The sequence below is a fragment of the Harpia harpyja genome, chromosome 11, assembly GCF_026419915.1.
Source record: "Harpia harpyja isolate bHarHar1 chromosome 11, bHarHar1 primary haplotype, whole genome shotgun sequence".
NCBI classification, from domain to species: domain Eukaryota; kingdom Metazoa; phylum Chordata; class Aves; order Accipitriformes; family Accipitridae; genus Harpia; species Harpia harpyja.
The window spans coordinates 33,993,215-34,016,439 of NC_068950.1; the positions used below are offsets into that span (position 1 = coordinate 33,993,215).

Consider the following 23,225-nt stretch of genomic DNA (forward strand, 5'->3'; position numbering starts at 1 on the left):
AACCTTGGGATTGTTCCATAAAGAAGCCTCTGTAAGGTGTTTAGCACCACGTGGCATGAGAGTTCACAGGAGCCGTGCGCGGCACAAGTAGTGTGTGAAATGCAGCAGGCGTTGGCTGTGGCAGAATTACTGTCAGTAATTACAGGAGTAATCACTACTGGGCAGAGGAGGCTCCTGAGGATTTTGCAGGGGACCATCAACATTTTCAGCAGTGCCTTGAAAGCAACTGTAAAGTCACTGTTAAGCTGCACGCAACCCAAAACTGGTGTAAATAATGACTTCCAAAGCTTGTGCTTTTTATGTAGAGTGTAATGTCTGCCTCTGTTGCTTGTCATGCAGATCGCAGAGAAGATGGTTCAATGCTTCGAGAAGGAGGTATTCAATCAGATTACCCTGGCGAAGCTGTTGGTTAGCAGATTAAAATTCCTGCCATCCTCCCTGTGCCTTGCTCTCAATTTTTAACCCAAACAGAAGTGAAATGTTAGAATGTAATTGTTCTGTAAGTCCTGTGAACATGGAGCCTCTGGTTATTTTGAGGGCAGTACATGCTATACCCACTAACATCTGGACCAGCAGGAGCAATGATATAAAGTAATGTGGCAGAGAGGCACAAGCCCCTCTAGGAAGGGCTGTCTAGCAGGGCAGCGGTATTCAGGGTCAGTGTTCTCCCATGTTTGCAGGGTGAAGACTTTAATTAAAAAACAATCTATTGGGTAAACATAAAGGACATACTTAGTTGGTTTTTGCTTTGTACCATGAACATGCATGACTCTTCACAAGACAAGATGGCACCTTTATAAGCTTACAACTTAATTTACATAAAACCTAACAGAAGAGGATAAATCTAGGATAAAGTGGGAAGCATGTAATTCACACTGAAAGTAGAGCTGTATGGTCATTTTTAGCTCTTTGAATGTTCTTAAAAGCATTTGCTATCCCAGGGAACATCCCCTTGGGGGCAGGTGGGAGTGGTCACAGTGTGTGCTGGAACGCTTAAGCCATTAACCAAACTAGCTGAAGTGCCAATAAGAGTGAAAAGATGGCACTAGGGAGGGAGTCATTTGTGCTGAAGCCCAGGCCTCTCTGTCTTCCTCACACTTGTCATCCAGACTAGCTCGAGTGCATCTGCACATGCTGCTGTCACCCCTCCAGGATGCACCCTCCCACTACAACCTTGTGGCAGTGAGCAGGGATAGCAGGAACTGCTGCCAGTAGTGCATTTTGGTTTTATTTTTTTAAGAATAATAGCAATCTGCTATCTCTAGTATATAATTGTATGTGTTGTTTTATCTTTTTCCTTTTTCTTTTTGTTACCAGAGTGCCTCTGATGGCTTTTGGAAGTCAGTGGCAACCCGTGTCCCAAGAGAACCTCATGAGATACGTATCCTGAATCCCTACTTCATCCAGGAGGCAGCTTTCAGCTTCATTGGACTGCCTTTCAACAATGGCCTGATGGGCAGAGGGGTAGGTATAAAGCAGAACAAGCAAAACCAAGGGGAAGGATGAGAGACCAAACAACAGAGTAGGCTTACACTGTTCTTACTTTTCCTTTGGGCCTCCGCTGTTGGACATTGAAGGGAAGTGACTTTGACGCTGTTATGGTGGCAGCGCTCAGCCTCCTTAAGGCCAAGGCAAGGTCCTTCATTTCTGGTACAAAGCAATGGCTGTTACAGAGAACCCCTTTTCTGGAGGCAGCTCTGAGGCTTCCAGCACCAGCTGGGTGATCTCCTGTCACCTGCAGCCTGCCAGAAGGGCACTCGTTTGTGTGCGTGGAGGGAGCTCCTTCCTAAAAGGAAGAAGGAACCCTGCTCTCTGCACCCTCAGTGCATCTGAAGGCAGTGCAGGTCTCCCTAAAGGTCATGCTACAGTTTTACAATTTGCTGTCCTCATGGAGACTGCAGCCTAAAATCACTGATATTGCACATCTCATCCTGTATCCCAGGCTTATAGTAAAAGAGGGTAAAGGTTTGTTTTATGAGGCCTTTGGTAAGAAATTCTGATCTTACAGTGAAAAGTTTTAGATGTAAAAGCTTACAAAAGAAGACAATGTAAACCACAGTTCTAGGTCATAGTTATTAACAGAATACCTCCATGGTCATTCTAGTATCTGTCACCCCCAGTGCAGCTTTTTGGAGTGTTAGCGTGGAGTAGGTGGTGACTTGGGTTTTCTGGATTATCTCACACTGCAACACTGTCTGAGAACCTATTTATATTTGCTCTACCTAATGTATCAACCATTAGAGAAAGTATTACTTGGGTAAATTACTCATGTACGTATGTGATATAGTTGTTGATAGAGACCACACGTGACATTTTTGGGCACGTTAGCACAGCTGACAAACCCAGAGAGAAGCACTTCTGCTGGACAAGGTCTGTTTGCTCTGCCCCTGGCATTGTCCCTCCATTGTTACCAGTACTGGAGATTTGCCATGTCACAGCATGGATTTGGACTAGATAGAATAGTGCCTCATTTTCCATGCTCTCATTATATTGTAAAGTCTTCAGAAATATTAGAGATGATTGTTTTACACAGGTCAGATGGGTGGGTGCCTGGAGGTAAGACATTCACTTCTTAAACTGTGGTGTGCAAGATGTGCAGACAGATTCAGCCACACAGAATAGGTCTTTTGTGAAATGCATTGTTGCGTATGTATGTACAGAAGCTGTCTTGGGGTTCTGGAACCACTGGATTTTTGCCCTGTGCACTGAAGGTATCTTATCCCAAATACTCCCTTCAGCTACGAAGTAACTTCACCTCTCTGCATTCTCCAGAACTTACCCTTAGAAGGATGTGGTCTTGATTTTTCTTCTAGAAAATCAGGACTGCTGCTCCAATGAAGGACAGAAATTATCAAGACTTTCGCCTTTATTTTCTCCAGATTTGTTTTTATTTTTAAACACGTTATTTTAATACACAAGATATTACTTAAGCTGAGAGGAGGAGAGAGAATCCGGAAATGAAAATGCTGTGAACTGAAGTTTATGAGGTTTTGATAGGTTGTTTAACACACATCAGGTTGGGAAATGAAGGCATCTTAATTGAAACCTGATGTTTCACTTCATGAAAGTCCATATGAGCATTTAAAAATAGTTTATGGAGCTTCAAGGCAAGCAGTCTTTGCCCTTGACCCCTGCTAGATTGTGTTAATTGTAGTTCATTCCTTCAGATGGGGCAGCAGAAGCTCTGCAGGTGCATCTGTGGGGCTGGGAGGTTAGTATACCCTGTCCTGTCTGTGCAAGGACACTCTAATACAGGATTCTGTCAGAGTTTAAAATAGGGAGAGTGTATTTCTAGCCTGTGGGTACAAATTTTACTACAGACATCAACTATGGACTGCTGTCATGGAACTGCTGGGAGTTCATGCTTTAGTTGAATGCTGCTGCATCTGTGCAAATCCTTCAACAGAAGGTACTGCTGCCAGTGTAAAGAGCGAGGAGTCTGAGTAGGATCCCAGTGATACAAATTTGCTATAGACCTTTTTTCACTGAGACTTCAAATGCAAAGAGTGGAAATCGAAGCATCTAGACCAAGAATCCAACTCTCATTAAAGATTTGAGAGAGATCCAGCAAGATGAGCAAGGCAGTTAGAGCAAGGAGAATTGCTCCACAAGAGACAGTGTGACCCAGCAGCCGCAGAGCATAGCTGGTTGGGTTCAGGGTCATGCTTTAGAGATGCGAGACAGCCTGGAAAACTTTACTTAGGAAAGAAGCATATGAACATGGAAAATGAAAATGCTGAGGTCTAGTAAGCAAAAGCACAGCAAACAGTATGTGTCCTGAGTTTCTGAGGGGGAACCGGAATGGGGGCAGATTGGTGCCCCCATGCTGCAGTGTGCTGTGATATGTTGGACAGGCTATACACAGGAGGATCAAGGCTGGGAGTGCCTTAGTTATCAAGGCCAACATGAAATCCTCATAAAGAGCAGTAATATTCCACTCTTCTTTGGTTCTGATGCCTAAATAAACTTCAGTGCTTCTCTTGCACACCACATATGGTAACAATGTGCTGCCAATTAACTTTGTAATTTGGGGGCTTTTTCAGCAAGGTTGAGGAGAGCTAGCAAAATAGTTTGGGGCTGATCTCAAAGCGTTTTTCCCAGGATTCAATAAAGGGTGAATGTAGTAACACCCTCTGCTTTGATAATATAATTTGGGCCAGATGGTTCTGGAGGATAGTAGAGGGGTACAACTCAGACATGCATTTTGGTTGCACTTGTGGCATTAGTAGCTGAAAGTCTGAGCAAGGAGCAAAACTGGTCACCCACAATGAACAGTGACTTCTCTCTGGAACAGGTCAAGCTTTTCAGGAGTTTCCTCGGTCCATTTACTGGTCCTAAGAAGAGGGAGAGCTATTTCCTACTACATGTGGACTACTCTTTTCTTGGGATAAGCTGATGATTAAAAAAACCCTTTAGTTTAGGATCCTAGCAGTGTCTGGGGAAAGTTAAATATTAATGCCTGAAGATGATTTAACATGAAAGAAAGGAGCTAGTAAAGACCCTCTCTTTGATTAAAGAATCCTCTTAAGGAGTGGGCACAGGCTTGGCTGTCTCACTAGACAAAGGTGTATGTATGTGATTTATGTTTAGGTGGAAGTTCTGTGTATACAGGTCCTTTGGGCTTGAAACCAGACATCACTGGTATTGCAGCTGGTAATTCAGGCATGCAATAACCTATCTTACACTGCAGACAGCTTACTGGTGGACAAGCATGAACATCAGTTCAGAGGTGTCGTTGCCTGTTGCATGTACAATGCTAGGGATGGTTATTGCCATGATGCTTTTTACTGTGTAGTGAATAGTCCTGTCTACACAGTAGTGCTCAGAGCCATTTGAGCAGTGGCTTTCTGGCTCCTCTGGGAGCCCTGAGCATGATGTGAGGTGGCCAGGAGAACATTTCAGATGGCACAAATTGTCAGGACTCTGAGGACTCCAGTGCAGACTGTGGTGTTTGTTTCTGTCTCTCTGTTGGTGCTGTGCATCCATGGAACTGCTTATGATTTAACTTCTTCTGAGATTAAGCTCTGCTGCCCAAAACTGTAAGCCTTTGGTTTGTTTGTGTATTAGAAATGGCTGAATCTGTAGACCCCTTACTAAAGAGATAAAGCAACCTCCCCTGGACTTCACCCAGCCTCAGCACCAACTTGGTGAAGGAGGAGCCATGTGCAGGAGGTGTTATCAGGCTGTGTCAGGCACCTGGCCATGGATTAGCACCTCTGCAGAGTGCTGACAGCCCTCATGCACTCAGGGATTAACCTCTGATACTGGAGTGTTAGCACATCGTGCCCCAGGGCTTCTCTTTGCTGTTACGTGGTTTTGCCTTTGGGCAGGCAGCCTTTCTGGAGATGCCAGTGGTGACTCTTTGCTGCTTAGGCAGCTTTTCAGCTCCCCTGACTGGTCATAACAACCCTTTCTGTCATTACTACTGGGTTGCCCTGGTGCCTATAAGCTTTGTCTCCTGGGCTGCTCTTGCTGGACTGTCACTGTGTGAAGGCTGTGTCTTGAGATCTCTTGGGTCTCTGTGGAGCAGAAGAGAGGTGGAGGATGGCAGGAGCAGAGCAGTCTGCCACCCCATCCTTCCATTTGCGTACTTCTCCTCCTTTTTCTGATGGCATCTTCTAAGGCAGGTAGAGGGACAGGTAAAGGGCCACTATATAGAGACTTAGTGTCATTGTAAGCTTTGGGTTTGCAAGACAGCACATCTACTTCATGGGCTGGACTGTTAAATCCACTACCACTGCAGTGTGATCAGTCCATGACCTGCTGGGGAATGGACACTCAGATAAGCCATTATAGGGTAGCAGATAAATGCCTACCAGCCGCTTCTCAGTAAATGCCCAACCACATGCTTCTGCACGTGATAGATGCATAGTAACTGAAGGGAGTTTACTTTTCAATGAAAGAGTAGGCCATGAACTCCCATTTAGCACAGAATGAAGCATATACATGGTTACCACAGAGCGGCTAGCTTCTAGTAAAGTCATGCCCTTGCTTGCTCTCTGTTAAATCGTTAGGTCCTTAAGAAATACTCCCTGCATTGCACAGGAATCTGCTCTATGGCAAACGGTGAATCAGAACTTGTGCATCAGGTTAGATGTGGTGGAAGATATTTGGTTTGGGCTAAGTCATATAGGAGCTCAGCAGTTAAATGGCAGGATGGAAACCTGCTGGGCAGCTTGTCATGCCACCAGTAACAGGCCCTTGGCCTTTTGCTCTGCTGCAGACCACCAGTTCTGGAGGCTCTGTCCCACTTACAGCAAGGGATAACTAGGGGAGGTGAAGGAACAGTGTTGGAGATGCTCTGCTTTGTCTTCTGAAGCCCAATATTGCAGCTGACTCAGTGCATGGATGGAGGTAGCTGTGGGAGTACCCTACAGGCACACCTTACTTACAGATTGTAAGCTCCTGTGACAGGGACCGCTCTGCAGAATGCCGGGCACTTGTCTGCTCACAATAAGTGATGCTAAATTGCTTTTTATGCCAGATTTCCAAACTTGCCCACTAAGGGAAGCAAAGCGTAGGTTTGGAGATGTTCCTGTGCAAACGTAAATGAACAAAAAAAAAAAAATACAGTGACTGTTGTGTATAGTGTGTGATGGCTACTATAGTTTTGTTCTGTATTTCTTTTGTTTTGTCTTTATTGCCATTAGGTGGTCAAGTCTGTAACTGATAAAACTAAGGTAGCAATTTTTCCTAGGTGAGCAGTTCTTCAAGTTTTCCCTCAAAAAAATTAATAGAGTAGTCAAACCAATTTGAATAGCTAGTTGTATTATTGTTTTTAGGGAATTTATTCTTTAGCAATGCTTACCCTTTTAGTGAAAAAGGTAACAACTGGAATCGTCTGAACAATCCAATATGTCTTACCCTGAGCTAAGTAAAATCCCATAAATAACTGGAATTCATTTAACATATTAAGGGAGTCAAATATTTCTAAAAACAGATTTACAGCAGTCATTTCCTTCCAGTCCAGCAAGCAGTGACACAGGAATGACCCGGGCATGGAATGAAAAGCAGCAAGAGCTTTTCACATGCACCAAGCAAAGAGCAGTTACCGTCCCCTGGTTCGGTCACCAGCACTGGATCTCCAACGCAAGCCCATGAGGTGATGATGCTCAGCCTCCATTAAGTCCAGAGGAGGGCTGGTGTTCATTTCTGCTGACTGGCTTCTTCTGTGAGTAGAAGTCAGTCTTAAAAATGTCTTCAGGGGGACCAATGGAACATGAAACAGCAATGTCTTGAGGGGAAGCCTTTTATCTTTTATTGCAGCAGAAAACAGTGTAGGAGTTAGAAGAACCTGTCCTATGTCTGTCTGTACTGCTAAAGGCATTTCTGATCCCCTGACCTGGTGGTGCAGACTGGCGGTGTTTGCACCACACAGAGCTTGCAGTGATCGCTGTCACAGCACAAGACCAGAGATCTTTGCCTCTCTTGTCTTCACGCTTTTCTTACTCAGGATCCACCATGCATGTGCTCACCTCACCCATGGAGGACACGTGCCAGCAGGCCCCTGGAAGGAGCCACGTTCTGGATGCACAGGCAGCCTTTGCCCAGTACTGCTACGATGACATGTTGCTCACCATTGCTATGTTTGCTGCTTCTCAGCTTCTCAGTTTGTCAGATGGCCTTTTGGTGTCGTCTCTGGCTCATCTGTCGGTCTGCTGCGTTCTCTCAAATGGGACCAGGCAAAGGGCTGATCCCTGGGGAGCATTATATTAGGTATTACATTTTCCAGATGTTTGGGCTTAGACAAGCAGCCCAGGCTTGGAAATTCTGACTGTCAGTTCATGCCACATTATCCAGGGAGGTTGCCCTTGTAGTTGTTTACCAGTGCTGAGGAGGGGACGCTGAACCTGGTACCCACCATGGGCCCCAGCTGGGACAGAAACCTGTGAGACACAGTAGGGGGTACAGAGCTTGGAAGGCCAAGTTCCAGGCTTGTGGCAGGGAACTGCCAATGCTTTCTGGGGTCTTGCCATTCCCAGCCCTCCCTGACTGGTGGGCACCAGTTCAGGTCAGAAACTCATCATGGCTACATCTGGAGCAGCGGTCTAGCCTGCACTGGCCAGTCTTTGTGCAGCTGGGACGCATCCCAGGAGGCTTCTGCCTCAGCACTGGCCACTGTTGTGCTGCCATTCTTCAACCATTTCGCTGAAAGCAGCATTGCTTGGTGGTACAGGAATACCCAGGCACATAGAGGGCCATGAGCAGGAAGACAGGCTTTGAGCTCGTCCAAACCCAGATTATTATTCCTGAGGCAGGATGTTGGGATTTGGGGTTTTTTCCTTAGCAATGGCCTAGAATAACATGAGGCCTGCTCAGTTGTTTGAGAGAGTTTTATTTTCATAACTCAGTGCAAGAGGTGTGGTGGTTGCTTTGGTATGTCTTTGGGGCACGGCACCAGGGTGTGTGTGGTGAGATTGCACTGACGCATTGTGCAGGGCATAGCAAGCCAGGTTTGGCACCGCCATGTCCATGATGCCTAACTTCTTTTGGAGTGATCTGTCCCCCAGCTTGCCCTGAAGGTTGTACATGATTCATTAGGCGCAGATTAGAGCTTAGCAGCAAACAAATTTATATGCCTGTGTACAATCAGGAGAGCTTGGAAGCTGTGTAGATGCAGCCAGAGAATACCTCTAACCCGTTTCCTCTCTCTGATACGTGTTCCCTCTCATTTGCCACTTCTTTGCTGAGAGGATAGGAGAGCCCTTTCCTCTGGACCTGAGAATGCTGCTGAGTTGGTTTCTCTGCAGCACAGCTTGGGACACATCCCTAGATCCTACAGGGCCTTCTCTTTCCTGTGCTGCATGCTGGACATGAGGCAGTGCTTCATTTTCAACAGAGGGAAGGAGTAGCAGAAGCTCAGCAGGCTGTGACAGGAGAAAACCACTCAGTTTCTATAGTTTAAACCAAATCAGGACCAAAGCACTGTATTGACTTACTAATGACATGTAGTTAACCAGCAATCATGCTTCTTCTATACTTCTGTTCAAGCTGGCTCCTTTTTTTTCAAGCCTCTCTAATTCCTCAGTTACTGTTTAATCTGTCTTATAGTTGCTTCTTCTTTAACGTAAGCAGTTTGGAACAAATGCCCAGTTATGTGTATTTGATCCAGGCGCATGTGGGTGCACACACAGTTTGTACTCATGTTCTTCTCTTAGCAGGTGCTGTTACCCACGCCATTTACTAAGCGTGGGCTCTGCAGGCACCCCCGTGCTGCCCTAACAGTTATTGCCCTCAGTGAATAGCAGGGATAATAATTTTTAAAATATTTTCTAGACGGTCCTCTCTAGCCCACAGGGTTCTGCCTGCAGCAGTGGGACGTGAGGCTGCATCTCAGCAGTGAAGGTGTGAATGGCTGCTGATCTCTGTCTTCAAGGGGGACACACGCATTAGGCTGTAGCTACCGTAGTATTGGAGGGTGCTAACATAAATAAGGCATAATTTAATTAAAAACTGCCATCAGATCATCAGTTTCTGAATGTGATTTTAGGGCAACACAAAACTATTTTGCTAAGGACAGCATGTGAATTTCTGATAGTCATAGGAGCCAAACCAGATACATCTACTGCAATCTGAGAGATTAGGAAGTCTTTGGTAGTCTTTGGTATTTTAATCATTTTTGAGAGAGAAGCAGGCAGTACTGAGGTACTGGCATGTCAGGAACTACTGAAGAACAGAAGCAGATGAGAAAATTATCTCCTATTTTTCCATAAAGGCCATTGGAGGTATTATATGTAGAATAAAATCAGGCAGATATTCGGTGACCAAAGGAAAGTTCACTTTTGATTTCTGTAATCTGTTATTCTCCAAACAGAAATAAGAATATGCTTGAAAGAAAGTTATGGTCATTTGGCAGTCCTCCCATAAGGTTGGGTAGTATGATTAATTCTCTGTGGTTTGTAAGACTCACATTAGAAAGTTAGCTCTTAAATGTTAACTTGGCGAGTGAAATTCCCTCCAGGGAAAGACCCTGTGTCTCCCTTGAGCTGTACCGTGGGAATGGGCCCAGTGCAAGTGTGGGTGGTGTTAACGCAGTCGTATTCCCAACAACGACACATTCTCAAGGACGTAACCATTTACTCACTATGTTTTGGACACTGTAACTACAGCTCAGCTGAGGGAAAGGGTTTTGTGGCAAGTCCACTTACCAGCTGATGCAATTCCAGTGACATCCGAATGTAATCTCCTATGTAAAACATAAAGCTGGGAATATCTGAATTTGAACTGCCATGCCTGGGAAGACAGGATGTTCTTGCATATTTTGAAATTTGGGAGAATTTTCTTATCCTTGCCTAATAAACTTTTTTCAATTTTTTTTAAACCCCTCCTTGATATTTTATGGCTACAAGTGAATTAACAATTAACTAAAGTAACCAGAATAAAAACAATATTGTTTTTATGAATGTTGCTCTCCTGTATGGGTCAATTGAAATTAAGCAGTGAGAACAAAATGACTCTGCTGTTTTTCCTAACATCTGGAGCTGGCACAGGAGGATGTAGTAAGGTCTTTTCATTTCAGATGTGCACTGTTACTGTTGCACTGCAAATGTTTTAATCTGATGTCTCACTGATTTAGCCATAAGCAGTTTTTGCATGTTTGTCTTCAGATTAGTGTAATTCCAGTGCACTGTATTGGAGTTCTCCATAGCACATGTGTTGTGCTCCCAGCTCTGCACATCTCAGCTAGGGTATCGGTGGCATTCTTTGCTTGGAAAATGTTGGGTTTGGGACTGGTCAGGTGATCAGAAGTGAGCAACGCAGTGTGCTGCCAAAAGCTGGTTCCTTTGAATGAGCGGCAGAAACTCAAAACATTGTGTTCCCAGTCTGTTACAAACATCAGGTGACATGCAACAGCGTTGCTCACCGGTTCAGGGTAAACCATTTTAAATGCAAAATATAAGCGTGGAGCTGGTTTCTACATCTCAGCTAAGAGGCTGTCACCCTTAGTGACTGTCTGAGCATGTCCTCTGAATTCGTGAAACTTTTGATATGGCCAATGTTGGATGCTCTACAAATAAAGATAAGATATGTGGGTGGATTTCTCAGCCTCTCCCTAGCCCCTGGGGTAACACTACCTCTGGATTTGTCTGCCTAAAGGGGAGCTAGAACAGTTTGTGAGCTAGGGTCTTGCACTGGGAGCACTCATCTATCACAGTGGTCATGTTCATCTGAACGCACAAAAGGAGTTGCAGCCGTACAGCACCACTGTCACAGGGCCTCGGCAGAAGCCATATGAAATAGGAAGGGCTGAGGCTGGACTTCGGTGCAAATGGCTGGTCAGCAGACGGGAGAGGACAGTTGGGGTGTCCCTGCTCAGAATGCTAGCACCCATCTCTGGCTGGCTTTCCACTGCTCCTTGTCTTCCCAGTATGCTGTGACTAGGAAGGGTGGGTATGGCACAGGCCAGAGTGCCCTTTGCCTGGGAGGGTGCTCCTGAGCAAAGGAAGGGGTCCCAGTGCACACTGCTGACTGGGTCTGCCTGATCTCCATCTCCCAGAGCTGTCTAACAGCCTCCTTAAACTGCTTTTGCCATCAGTAAAATAAAGAGTTTGTACAGTTCCTCACTTCTGCTCCTTTGTGGTGGCCTGTTTGGGATAAGTATTCCTCCTCAGCCTAGCTGGAAGCCCGCAACGTGCATAGAATTGTAACCCAGTATCTACGTCTGTTTTCATTTCAGAAAACTAACGTATCCACTGTGATTCATCCTCCAGGTCATCTGCTGCCCCATTCTCAGGATAGCAAAGTTGTGGAAGGGGCGTCTGACCATTTGCATTAATCCCTCTGCCTTGCAATACTCCCCTGGAGAGTCAGGTCATAGACCCTCAAATGAGAGCCGCTGCTTTTGTGCTAGATGCTTTGCAGGAAGCTAGCTAACATATGATTTTCTTTATAAGTTGGGAGGCTATTGACCCTGCAAGATGGCACTGGGCAGCTGATGTGCCGATATAGCCAAATACCCTGTTCCTGATTTTCTGCTTAGCAGCAGCAGTGCCCCTGTGAGCAGAGACAATAAGAGGAAATCTTTGATTATAGAAATGGCAACCTGCTAATGACTTCCATTCCTGCTTTCTCTCCTCTCAGAACATCCCCACATTGGGAAGCGTAGCAATAACCATGGCGCTCCACAACTGTGATGAGGTGGCGGTAGCTGGGTTTGGCTATGACATGAGTTCACCCAATGCACCACTGCACTACTATGAGAACATCAAGATGTCTGCCATCAAAGAGGTAGGGAGCTCCTGCCAAGCACATCTTCATCCCAAACCCGCCGACTGCCCTGACTCCAGAGCCTGACTGGGATGGTGATGTCAACTCACAGCTTTCCTGTATGGGTCAAAACACAGCTCCACCCATGCATTTGCCTGTAAAATTCTAGACATTCTCCCAAGCGCAATGTGTGTTAAAAATGGTTATTTCTGCTGGGAAAAGTTCTCTGGAATGTGTATATAATGTGATTCCTTCTTCGAGCAGCAGAGAAAAGATTCACGTAAATGTTAACTTGAGTAGGGTGAAAGGGAGCAATTCTGCTCTGGGGTTGAAAAGATGTGGCCTCCTCCTGCTTTTTGATCCATTGTATTGCTCTCTAATCCATAGGCTTCTTTTGCTAGATGATCCCCTTCTTAGCCCCTGTGAAATGTGGGGGAGGTGAGATTAGCCCATGCATGTTAGCTCTCAGCTGACTGTTCAGCAGCAGTTAGCTAGTGTAAACACATCATGGTTCTGTGGAGACTGCTCTTTAAAGCCAGATCTACATCAGAAACATTTTGTGGTACTATCACAGTGAGATGAACAGCATTTTTAGAGGAACAAAAGCTCTCGTGTTGGTATAATGCAGCAGTATAAAGACACTCTTTCAGGTTTGTCCATTTCCCATACCAAACTAGAGCAAACTTGGACACTGATCAGAGCTTCTATAGTGGGAAGGTTTCCTGCTTTTTTGGTAGAGCTCAATCTTTCCCAGGACAGATGTCGCCCAGGTCTTTCTAAGGTTGCTTCCGCCTCTTCACTGGCGCCTAGGTAGGGAAACTTTCTCCATCCTACTCCACATTGTGAAAAGTTGTATTGTTCATGGACAGTAGCTGTCTCCTGGCACTTGGCATTTGTTCACCTCGAGCACTTTGCCATTGATCCAGGCCAGGAGGGAAGCTGGGAAGTTGTGTTTTTCCAAATCACAAGATTGTACGTGTCTTAGGACTCTCACAGGCTGCAGGCTGCATGACCCCAGGCAGACTGAGAGGAGTTGGAAATCAGTGATAAGTCAGCTTGAGAAATGAGAATAGCATGTCTAATTATCAGAGTAATGAGGCTTTGGAACAACCTCTTAGCAGAGGCCAAGAGAACAAACTGAGTTTGGGTAAAGGCTGTGAGGAGGTCCCCAATATATCAAGGGATTGGATGTTGTGGTCCTGAGGTACCTTCTGGGCCTCTGGAGGTAGCAAGAAAGTCTGCCTTGCTCAGTGGAATAACCATGGATTTAATCAGTCCTGGCTGGGAAAGTGTGTGCCCATTTACAGGATTTAAAGGGTACGTCCAAAGAGGAAGACTGAATTAAGTCACTATGTACAGAGTTGGTGTCTGCCTTGTAAAATCTCCAAACGGAAAATAGCTGAGGAATATCATTCTTGTAGTAGTAGAGGAGGTATCACCGTTGGTTTGCCTAGTTCTGACTCTTCCCTGGGCATCTGCTTATAGCCGCTGCTTGAGACAGGACCCTGGGCTACCCAGGCCCAGGTCTGAGTCAGTACAGCTGGTTCCTTAGTCTTCCAGTAAACACACAACTACACCAAAGTGAAAACGGATGCAGATGCCTGGCTTCAGCAGTGGATACAGAGACTCTTGATGAAAGTTTCAGGAGAAGCTTTTGTCTCTGTAGTGCCACTGTTTGCACTCTGGTGAACCGGCTGCCTTTGGTGGAGAATCACTCTTGCCCCGTTGTTCCTCCTGTCTCATAAGGATGTCAGTCCCATGGTCTGCTCTTGGACATGGGGACACTCACAGCGGGTATCCTGTGCCAAGCCTGTTTTGCAACCTGGTAAATGTCTCTGACCTCAAGGACACCTACACAGGAGCTGACAAGAATGAAGTTGTCTTGCTCTTGATCCTTATATGGATCAATAGGAAAAGTTGGCAAAAAGAGTTGGATGACAGAGTCTCTGGTTGAAGTCACTGGCCCAGATCACTTGGATCTCTGATTCTGGAGCCCAGCACCCTGAGTTGGATGCAGAAGCCAGTGGAAGACAGGAGGGAGTCGCTCTTGGACACCTTATGTGGTCTCAGGAATAAACCTTGCATGGCACAGGACAGTAGATGAGGATGAACACGTGAAATGCAACCAGTAGGGTCTCCTAGAAAGACCAATTGGTGTCTGGTTTGTCAAGCCTCTGCTGTCTGGAAGCTGTCAGTCATCATGTCCAGGATGTTCTGTACAGAGGTGAGGGAGCGTTGAAAGGTTCTGGTGAAGCCTCACTAATTCAGATGTCATTGGATTTGTTTCTGCAGCCGGGGCTGTTGCTGAGAGCTCTGCAGGCCAGTGGAGCTGGTCCTAGGAGGAAGGTTCCTGTTCCACTTGAAGGCTTGTTATCTGATATGTGTCTGCCCATCTAATCCTCACATCCTCACCCACAGGCTCCTCTTACATTTCGCTGCCCTGGTACAAGAAAAGCCATCTGTTCCCGAGTATCAATAATTAATGCTCCTCCTGCCCCTGCCCCTCCCAATATGACAAATTGTTTGTGATATTGTGGAATGTGAAGAGCAGAGAGAGGATTGCATTTCTTTCTCTCCCATTTAATATTAATGGTAGCTGGTAATTGTTAGTCACCTGAGGGTGAAGTTGAAAGGTGAAGGGTGTAATAGTTGGGTTGTGTCTTCTGCAGTTGCCCTCAAAGAACACACAAATGGATATTTGCCCCACTCTACACTGGCAGCACCCTGCACACCCTGCTTGAAGAGAGACCTGCATGTGGTTTGCAAATCAGGAGGCTGGCCTGCATTGGTACCTTGTGCCAAGCCTTGCCCTTGGCATTAGTGAAAGAAGACTGACCCAGAGCCAAGCTCCACCAATGTTTTTGTCTGTTCCATCTGCTTTGATACCTAAAGGCCCAAAAGCATCCACAGCATTTTCCTCAGTGTTACTTTGGACCACTGGGACTGCGTCTGGGTCTAGTTCTTCCTGGTCCTCCTCTACATTTCAACCTCTAAAGGAGACACTAAAGCAGGCTATGCCTTGAAATTACGCAGGTACCGTCTTTGTCCTCTGTCTGGCCTGCAGACCCATGGAGGCTGGAGTACGCATTCCCGGACAAGGGAGTGGAACAGGTTTGCTTAACGTAGCAACATCACAGCACTGAAACAACTGCCATGGGATGCAGCTGTTCCACCATAACAAACATCCCAGGCAGGAACCCCTGCAGTTTGACGAGGCTTTGGTGGGGCAGAACCTCTATTTCTGAAGTTGAAATCTTTTCCCTGACTGCCAGGCTCCTCCAGCCTGAATAACCAAAAATCTGCAGTGTTCAAGCCTGGAGAGCAGCTGCAGGGAAGCACTCCAGCTCCACCCTGAAACCATCACTGTCTTTACAGAGAGAATGTAAACACCAGCAGTGTCCTGGGTCTGGAGGTGCCACATGTGTGTTTGTGGCTCGTGGGAGCCTCCCTGGGAACATCCGTCGAGCCCCTTCCCTTGCCTGGTGTCCACAGGGGCAAAGGGCCTGCCAGCGAGTGTGCACCCTCTCAGCAAGGTGTGTCACTGATTTACACTTGAGGCCTGCTTGACATCTCTCTGGACACTCTTGAAACTGTGTGACTCATCTCCAAGGAATTTGTTCTGATTATATAAAAAAAGCCAGCAAAATGCACTTTCTTGCTCAGAGCTGGGCGGAGATGCCTCTCCCATGCCAAGACTGAGGTGATAAAATCTCTGTGGAAATGAATGTGATTTTTCCTGTTGCTCTGTGGGACTGGTGGCTGAATTTCCAAGAGGAGAAACAGGCAGACCCAGTGTATAGTTTTGCTTAGTCTTTGCTTTCCCTGCGGGGGTAAAAGCCCTCAAGGTCCAAGTTTGTGCTGCTGTTGCTACCACAGAAGGCAGCTGCCTCCGCTGCCTCTTCCAGTATCTTCGACTCCCAAGGGCTGGGCAGGCATTTACTGCCCCAAAGGAAAAGGCTCTGCGATGAGGCAGATGCTCTGGAACTTCATCGGTGTTACCAGTCAAGGGGAAGTATATGGTCTTGGGACTCTGGTCAGTAGCATGGCTGCAAAACGCATATGGATTCTTCTGTGCTTGTGAATGTTCATGGGAGTAAATTTCTCCAGTTTAGTCCTGGACAGCTTCCTTACCCTCTGTCCTGGGTAGCTCAGTGTATTCCAGCCACGGTACATCCAGGCAGACCTGGTGGAGGGGACCCTTTTCTGTTCATAAATGTGCTCTGGAGAGCTGAAAGCACACTGGTACAGTGCTTTCAGTTTCAGGCTGTGAGCTGGAAGATCAATGCTTGCGGGGCAAAACCGCCCCTCGATCCCAGCTCTGCTGCCTAGCACCTTCTCCTCTCATCTCTCATCTTCTCCCCATCAGGGTCAGGGGTGCAGAGTCCCTGGCCTGCACTCCAGCAGGGGGGTTCTGGGTGCTATGAAGACAGCCTACTGGTCTCTGGTCTGTTACTGGGAAATGGCTGCCCAATAGACCTGGTGCTGTTGTGTAAACTCTCATCAGTGATTTTTCAGCTCTGATCCCGTCTCTTTGTTTTAACTTAGAAATTGCAGAATGTCCAAGTGTGTCATCCCCCTTCAGTTACTATTTTCCCTATTCCCAGTAACTTTGCAACAGCTTCCAACCCTTGGCTGCTTCCAGGAATGCTGTACAGAAAATGATTGAGTCCTTGCCAAGGTGTCTGCTCACTTGTTTCTGTTTTTGTGGCAAGGAGTCCATCAGAGCTGAATTTTGATAGTTTATTGTATTTTTATTTCTTGCTCAGGTCTTGTAATGCTTCCTGCCCAAGCACTCCATAAAAGTGTATTTTTATCACAGGTCACTGTCTTCTATTAATGCAGAAGTGTCAGATCCACTGGGAACATAGCAAAGGAAACATGGAAATGGAGGTGAGGAAAAAGGGAATAATTTTTAAATAGAGTGAAGGCTTTTCTGGATAAAATAATTAATGTACCTGCCCGTAAGGATTACAATACACCTTCATTGCTAATGGCAAAACAGGCTAGTGTTTCAGGCAGAAATTGTTTCAGGATGGGAAGGTGACAGTGTTTAGAATAGTGAAAACATGAGTTGATGAAACTGAGAAAGCAGGAGGCTGTGCTAAATCATGGGAACGAAGCACAAGACTGGCTCCCAGTATTCCTCCTCCACCTGCCCTGCCCTAGCACACAGCCTTCCCCAGCCTCGTGATCCAGAGGTGGGCTTCAGTCTCCTGGTCATTTCTTGCAGGAGCAAGAATGCAAGCAAGGAGTCACCTCAGATGCCACAGAGGGAACACCCTGAGGTGTCTTCTCAGCAGCTGGCTGCAGACTGCCTCACACACTTGCAGTTGGTAAAAATGGAGAATGTGTGGTTAAAAGCCACCCTTATCCACCCAGAGCCCCTCTGTGGCATTTGTGTCGTTCGGTGGAGCTGCTGACTTGTCTCCTTTTCGCTGTAGAAGCAGATCAAGCGCCAGTGCCGATGTTGTTGGAGGTGTCAGCTCCTTTGATACAGCTGTGCCCGGCACTTCAGTGACTTGCTGCCTGACCCGAGGGGGAGGTGGTGCGACTGCCTTTGATGGCTTCTTTCTGATCATTGGCTCCGCTTCCCCAGCAGGTCTTTGTGGGATGCTGGAGGACACCATCTTGTAACACTTCTTATTCAGCCTGTGTAAGGGCTGTCACAAGGGCCAGGGGAGGTGGCCTGCAGCACGCAGTGACACACAGCTTTGTCTCTGTCTCTCCCCGCCAGCAGCTACCTCTCAGAATAATCCGCAAACATCAAGTTTGGAGTCTCGGCCCATAAAGACACAAACAATAGTGCTTTATCATCATCTGGGCTCTCTCTGTGAAGCCGTCCTTTGCATTTTAAATCAACACAAGTTGCTTGGGAGGGGGTGGTTGGGCTGCTTCAGGCCTCCAAGTACCTTAAAGTTTGCGGTAGCCAACAAGAAGAACAAAACTCCTTTGAAAGCCGGGCAGATGTCTAGCCTGGTGATTTATAGACTAAAAACACAGCTATTCGAGCCTGGCTGATGAATTGCAATTGGAGTACACGGAATGGTGCAGACTGAAATGGAGGTCAGCTTTGGAGGGGGAGGTTAGGGGCTGGGGCAGGGGGACCTCTGAAAGGGCAGTGCTTTTTCTTGGGGCCAGCAGTGATGACTGATGAGGTTTATACATTTTTGTCTTTGTTTAAAAGCCACCTGTTCGACAGCATTTTGGCTGAACGAAGGCCTCACATGCTGTGCCTGTGCATAAGGACTGTGTGTCTATGGAGTAGAAATCCAGAAAAGATTGATAGAATAGCAGTCACGACCAGAGCACAGGTATTGTCTCTTTCAGTAGGACAGAAGTACGGTAACACTCGTGGGGTACCACTGTGCACTAATAACAGCAAGGAAGGTAAGGCTGTAGGATGGACAAAAACAGAACTAGGATTTGGACAAGATCTCTGTAGGAAAAGACAGTAAAAGATCTACAGGGGTGTGCTAGAGCCCAGCTGCTGACCCCAGCATTGAACACAGACCTCTGGAGGGGTGCTAGGTACCACCAGAAATCGCACTGTCACGGATGTACAGTAGGAACCAGTAGTACTGTCAAAGGGAGAGCCCAGGTATTCCCAGATGCAGTAGCTAGCACAGTTCTTCTCACCAACTGTGAGGGCACAAGAAGAGCTGGTGGCCTTTCAGAGCTGTTTTTACCAGGCATGAAGACCTTGCAGAGGGACATTTTAGGAAATAGCATTTGATCAAGTGCCTTCATGGTTAAATTAAATGGAAAGGCAACAGAAGGGATGTTATAACTCAGATTTTCTTCCAAAAGGAGGGACCTTGATAAGCAGGGCTGTACCCCCACTGTGGGGTGGTACGCAGCAGTACTGGTGGGGTGCTCAGTGGAATTGGGACATGTGTGCAGACTCTGACCTCCCTGAATTTAGGCCTAGACTAGGAGAATGGGCTACCAAAAGCAGATGCACTGAAGAACTCACGGACTCATTGTAGACTTGGAATCTTTTTTGTGAAAAGTGCAAAAATTATCTGCAATTCATGTTTGCAGCAAGGGGGGAACTGGCAGGAAAAGGCTGTAGGCATAACTTCATAAATAACTGCTTCGAAGGTGGTGTTAGAAGTAACAGAGAAGTGGGGGAGAGCATCAGGAGACTTCACCCCTGATGGTTGGAATGGACAGAGATAAAGGGGAAACTGGCAAAAGTCAAGTTGAATTAGATCTTGCAAAGGAAAATAAACAAACACTGGACAGTCCCACTGCCAAACAAATAATATGGAAACAAGGAAAGAATTACCAGGGCTCTAGCATCCAGGGAGGTGAAGGAAGCAGAAGGCGTAGGAATTAAGAAGCCAAAATGGGAACCACACGAATGAATTTATTATCTCCATAAGGGTGATATGATGAACGTGAGGGAAAGGGTGGCTTATGGTGAGAAATTCATAGAAACAGAAAATTACCAGGTCAGCAGTGAAAGGCAAAAGCCATTGAAGCTAATGCACTAGGTGTGAGAGCCTGAGATCTCTCTGTTCCAGCTGCTGCGCTGTTGAGCCAATTAAGCTGCAAGTCCAGAGGAAAAGGTCCTCAATAAATCTATCAGGTTACACGTGGTTCCACAGGATTAGATTGTAGTGGACATAATACCTCTTCTTCCTTTCTTTTTTGGGGGGATGGGAGCGAGGCAAGGAAAATAATGTTGTCAAATTCAGACCTCTTAATCTGACCTCAGAGGTACTATTTAGAACTTCAGAGTAAGTTTAAATGAAAGAATAATTAAATCCTGAAAGCAAACACAAAATGGATTTACCAAAGGCAGGTTACAAAAACTAATTTAATATCTTTATTTGATAAAAAAAAAAATCATTCTGGGGACAGAGGAAGTGTGGTAGCCCAGTCTGTCTGAAGTTCACTTAGGCGTGCAATACTGTGCCATGTGAGATATTATTAGTTAAGCTTCAGAAGCTACAGTTTGGTGCAACACCTGTATGTGAATAGTCTCTCTAAAGAACACAAAGAGCAGCTCTGAGCGGACGGCTGGGAGTTTCCCCACAGGAGGTCGTGTTTAGTGTTTGCTTTAATGATTTTTGGCACAGAAGGCAATGGTGTGCAAGTGGCATTTGTGATGAGACAAAACCAGGTGTGGTCAATACAAGGGAGGATCAAAATACCATCCAGGAAGACCATGAACACCTTGAGAACAGGGGTAAACTGGGTGGCATGAAAGCTAAGAGTATGAATGGAAGGTCATGCTGTTTGGGGCAATACCAGAAATTTTGACTTTAAGCTGGGATAGCATTATTTGGCAATGGTGGGGAAGGAAAGTGCTTAGATAGGTACAAATAAATCACAGGATAATTCAGGATGCCAGGCTGTTACTGGGGGGAAAAAAGGCAAATACAGCTCTGGAAAGACTAGAGGAAAGGACTTCTTGGAGAGAGAGAGAATTGTCTCTGCATGAGGCAATGGTGAGCCTTTTTTCTGGTTCACGAGAAGTAAATTTGGGGTAAATAGGGACAGAGGGAGCTACTACACTTCTGGGAAATTCCCAGTTTTCATAGGGGAAATGAACAGCCCGTTTTGGTAGAAGGAAGGCATGGCTTGTTTAGCTTGGTAAAATGAAGACTGAGAAGAGATACAATTGCTCTCTCTGTATGTATTAAGAATAAGCAGGAGCTAAAAGAGCTGTTCAAATTTTCAGGTTGGTATAAGAATGACTGGGCATAAAGGAGCTGTGAGTAAATTTCCTAAACATGAAAAAAGGAGGGTGCCCAGCCCTCCCTTTTGTTTCAGTACTTGTGACTGCCGAGGGGGTGCAGGCGGACGGGGCAGTCTGGGGTGATGGACTGAGGAGGGGGCAACGGGTCCTGAACGAGGCAGGGCACTGGGGTCATGGGAGGTGCACTGGGAGGTGAAACTGCTGCTTGGGTGGCCACAAAACACCTAGTGTGCATGGTCACCATGCCGGGACCAGAGCAAGGGCGTGGGCACAGCAGAATCATGAAAAATAAGCAGCTCTAGAGACAAGGCAGTGGAGGTTAAAGGCAGAGATAAATTGGCACTGGAGGAGACTGGAAACCGACTGCTACCAGTGAAGTAGCACTTCTTGCTGCTGCTGTGGTTTCTGTGTAGGTTTTGAGGGAGAAATGCTGCTGACCTGCAGAAATACAGAGGATGTAACACAACTGAGAAACCTTCTGCTTTACAACTTTCTGTTTTTCTTGAATGCATTCCTCATTGACTTTACTCTCTGATTAAATCTTCCTGTATTTTAAGATATTGCAATATACTTGATATGACTAATGTGCTCTGAAGCTGAGGCATTCCCTGATTGTAATTGATTACAGATGGGGAGCTTACCTTCCTTCCTCCTGGGTTGGTCTCTGAAACATTTTCCTAGTCTTAAAATATTCTACTTGCCTTCTCTTGAAGGGACAGAGAATGTGTGCTTCCTCATGGAATTGTCAAGAAAAAAAGGACGGGTGGTTTGGGGCTGCTGCATTTGCATAACCCTGAAAGGTGGCTTTAACTGATGATAAATTTTGATCTAACAACTGTGACCAAATGATCAGACCCACTGCCACCTCTCTGGGGATGGACAGCCATAACAGTGCATGCACTTGCAGAGCAAGTCTCCTCCTGCTGCTTCTCTCTCTCTGCTGAAAAGAGCAAACATTCACTACTCAGAGAAAGACCCAAAGCAAAGGAAATCCCAGCCTGATCCCCAAAGAACAAGAAGGGCTCTGGAGCCTCCTGCGACGTTCCTATTGGAACTCCCAGAAGTTCATTACTCTGGCTGTGGGCTCAGACAAGCAGCCCCTTTGTTTGCACAAGTGGAAGCTGTACCGACGCCTGCTCGATGCGAGCGGCGGAGCAGGGACAGGGCAGAGCCAGTCTGCCAGGTTGCAGGAGCAGCAGTGGTGGTGACGTGCAGGGACAAGAAGGTGGAGGTGGCAGTGAATGCTCTGAGCTGCTCCGTTGCTGTCTGGAGGTGCAGATTCATGAGAGAAGAGCTGGAATTTTCTGCTTGTGATGCTGAGGTTTAGCTTCAGGACTTGGGGCAGGAGGTTTGTGAATGTGAACAATCCCACGTAAAGGAATAGGAAATGAGGCAGTAATGGCTCGGTGTGCACAGGAAGAAGGTCAAAGCAGTCAGAAGGGACAGTGAGCATCTTGCCAGCGCAGCCAAAGTGCATCCAGCATCCGCGGGCAGGAAAAGGCTTCTTTGCAGGAGTAGCAGGAATAAACCACCAGCATTGCAGCTGCTTCATGTAATCATCCTCCAGGCACAGGTCCTGCCCACAATCCTCTGCTTAAAATGTCAAAATGAGCACTCTGACAGCACAACCCTGTCTGTGGGGATGCAGGTGGCCAGACCGTTGCCTCTTTCTTATCATCCTGATGCAGCTCAGGACACTGCATCAGCTGAAAGATTTCCAGGACAACTTGCCTGCAAGCTTGGTTACACAGAGCACCTCGGCATACCCAGTGAGGGGTGGCGAAAGAGAACTTCCCCTTACAACAGCCATAATGTGGTCCTGGCCCCAAAGCAAACCTGAGCCTGCCAAGACCTGGCTTTTCACAAGACCCTGTAGCCAGCTCACAGAGCCCTCTCGCCTGCCAAGTCCTGCTGGCAGTGTGTACTACCCAGGCTGTGCTATCCAGGGTGCTATTTAGGGTGTATACACCCTAAAACCTGCTGGAGTTTAGGGTGTATTTTGTTGCCTTTCCCCTGTTGGGGCAATGGGAGTGAGGTGCCTGCCTCTCTCTGGCATTTTTGAGAATTCTGCTCCGGCTCTTCTCCCCACTGCTGCCGCTGGTGCTGGAATGCAGCTTCCTTCGCCTGATTAGCTCTGCCTGTCAGTGGGGTGAGTCCCTCTCCTGTAATCAGTAACTGGAGCTGGTGTTGAAGACATGCCTCATCCCCCCTGCCTGCGTTGCTGTCGGGCGTGGGGGGAGCAGCACCACACCGAGCACCCTGCTAGTGCTCTTTGGGAGGGATGAAAGCCCATCCTCACCAGGGAATCCTT

The 23,225-nt window shown here is 46.7% G+C and overlaps 1 protein-coding gene across 6 annotated transcripts in view; it reads left to right on the top strand.

The window, feature by feature from the left end:
- ST3GAL3 (ST3 beta-galactoside alpha-2,3-sialyltransferase 3) overlaps positions 1 to 23,225 on the top strand; it is a 192,103-nt gene that overhangs the window by 165,939 nt on the left and 2,939 nt on the right. For all 6 annotated transcript variants that reach the window (XM_052800781.1, XM_052800782.1, XM_052800783.1 and 3 more), the window contains 2 exons: positions 1,318 to 1,464; positions 12,082 to 12,228. In XM_052800781.1, coding sequence (XP_052656741.1) covers positions 1,318 to 1,464; positions 12,082 to 12,228 — 294 coding nt within the window. The remainder of the gene's footprint in view (positions 1 to 1,317; positions 1,465 to 12,081; positions 12,229 to 23,225) is intronic.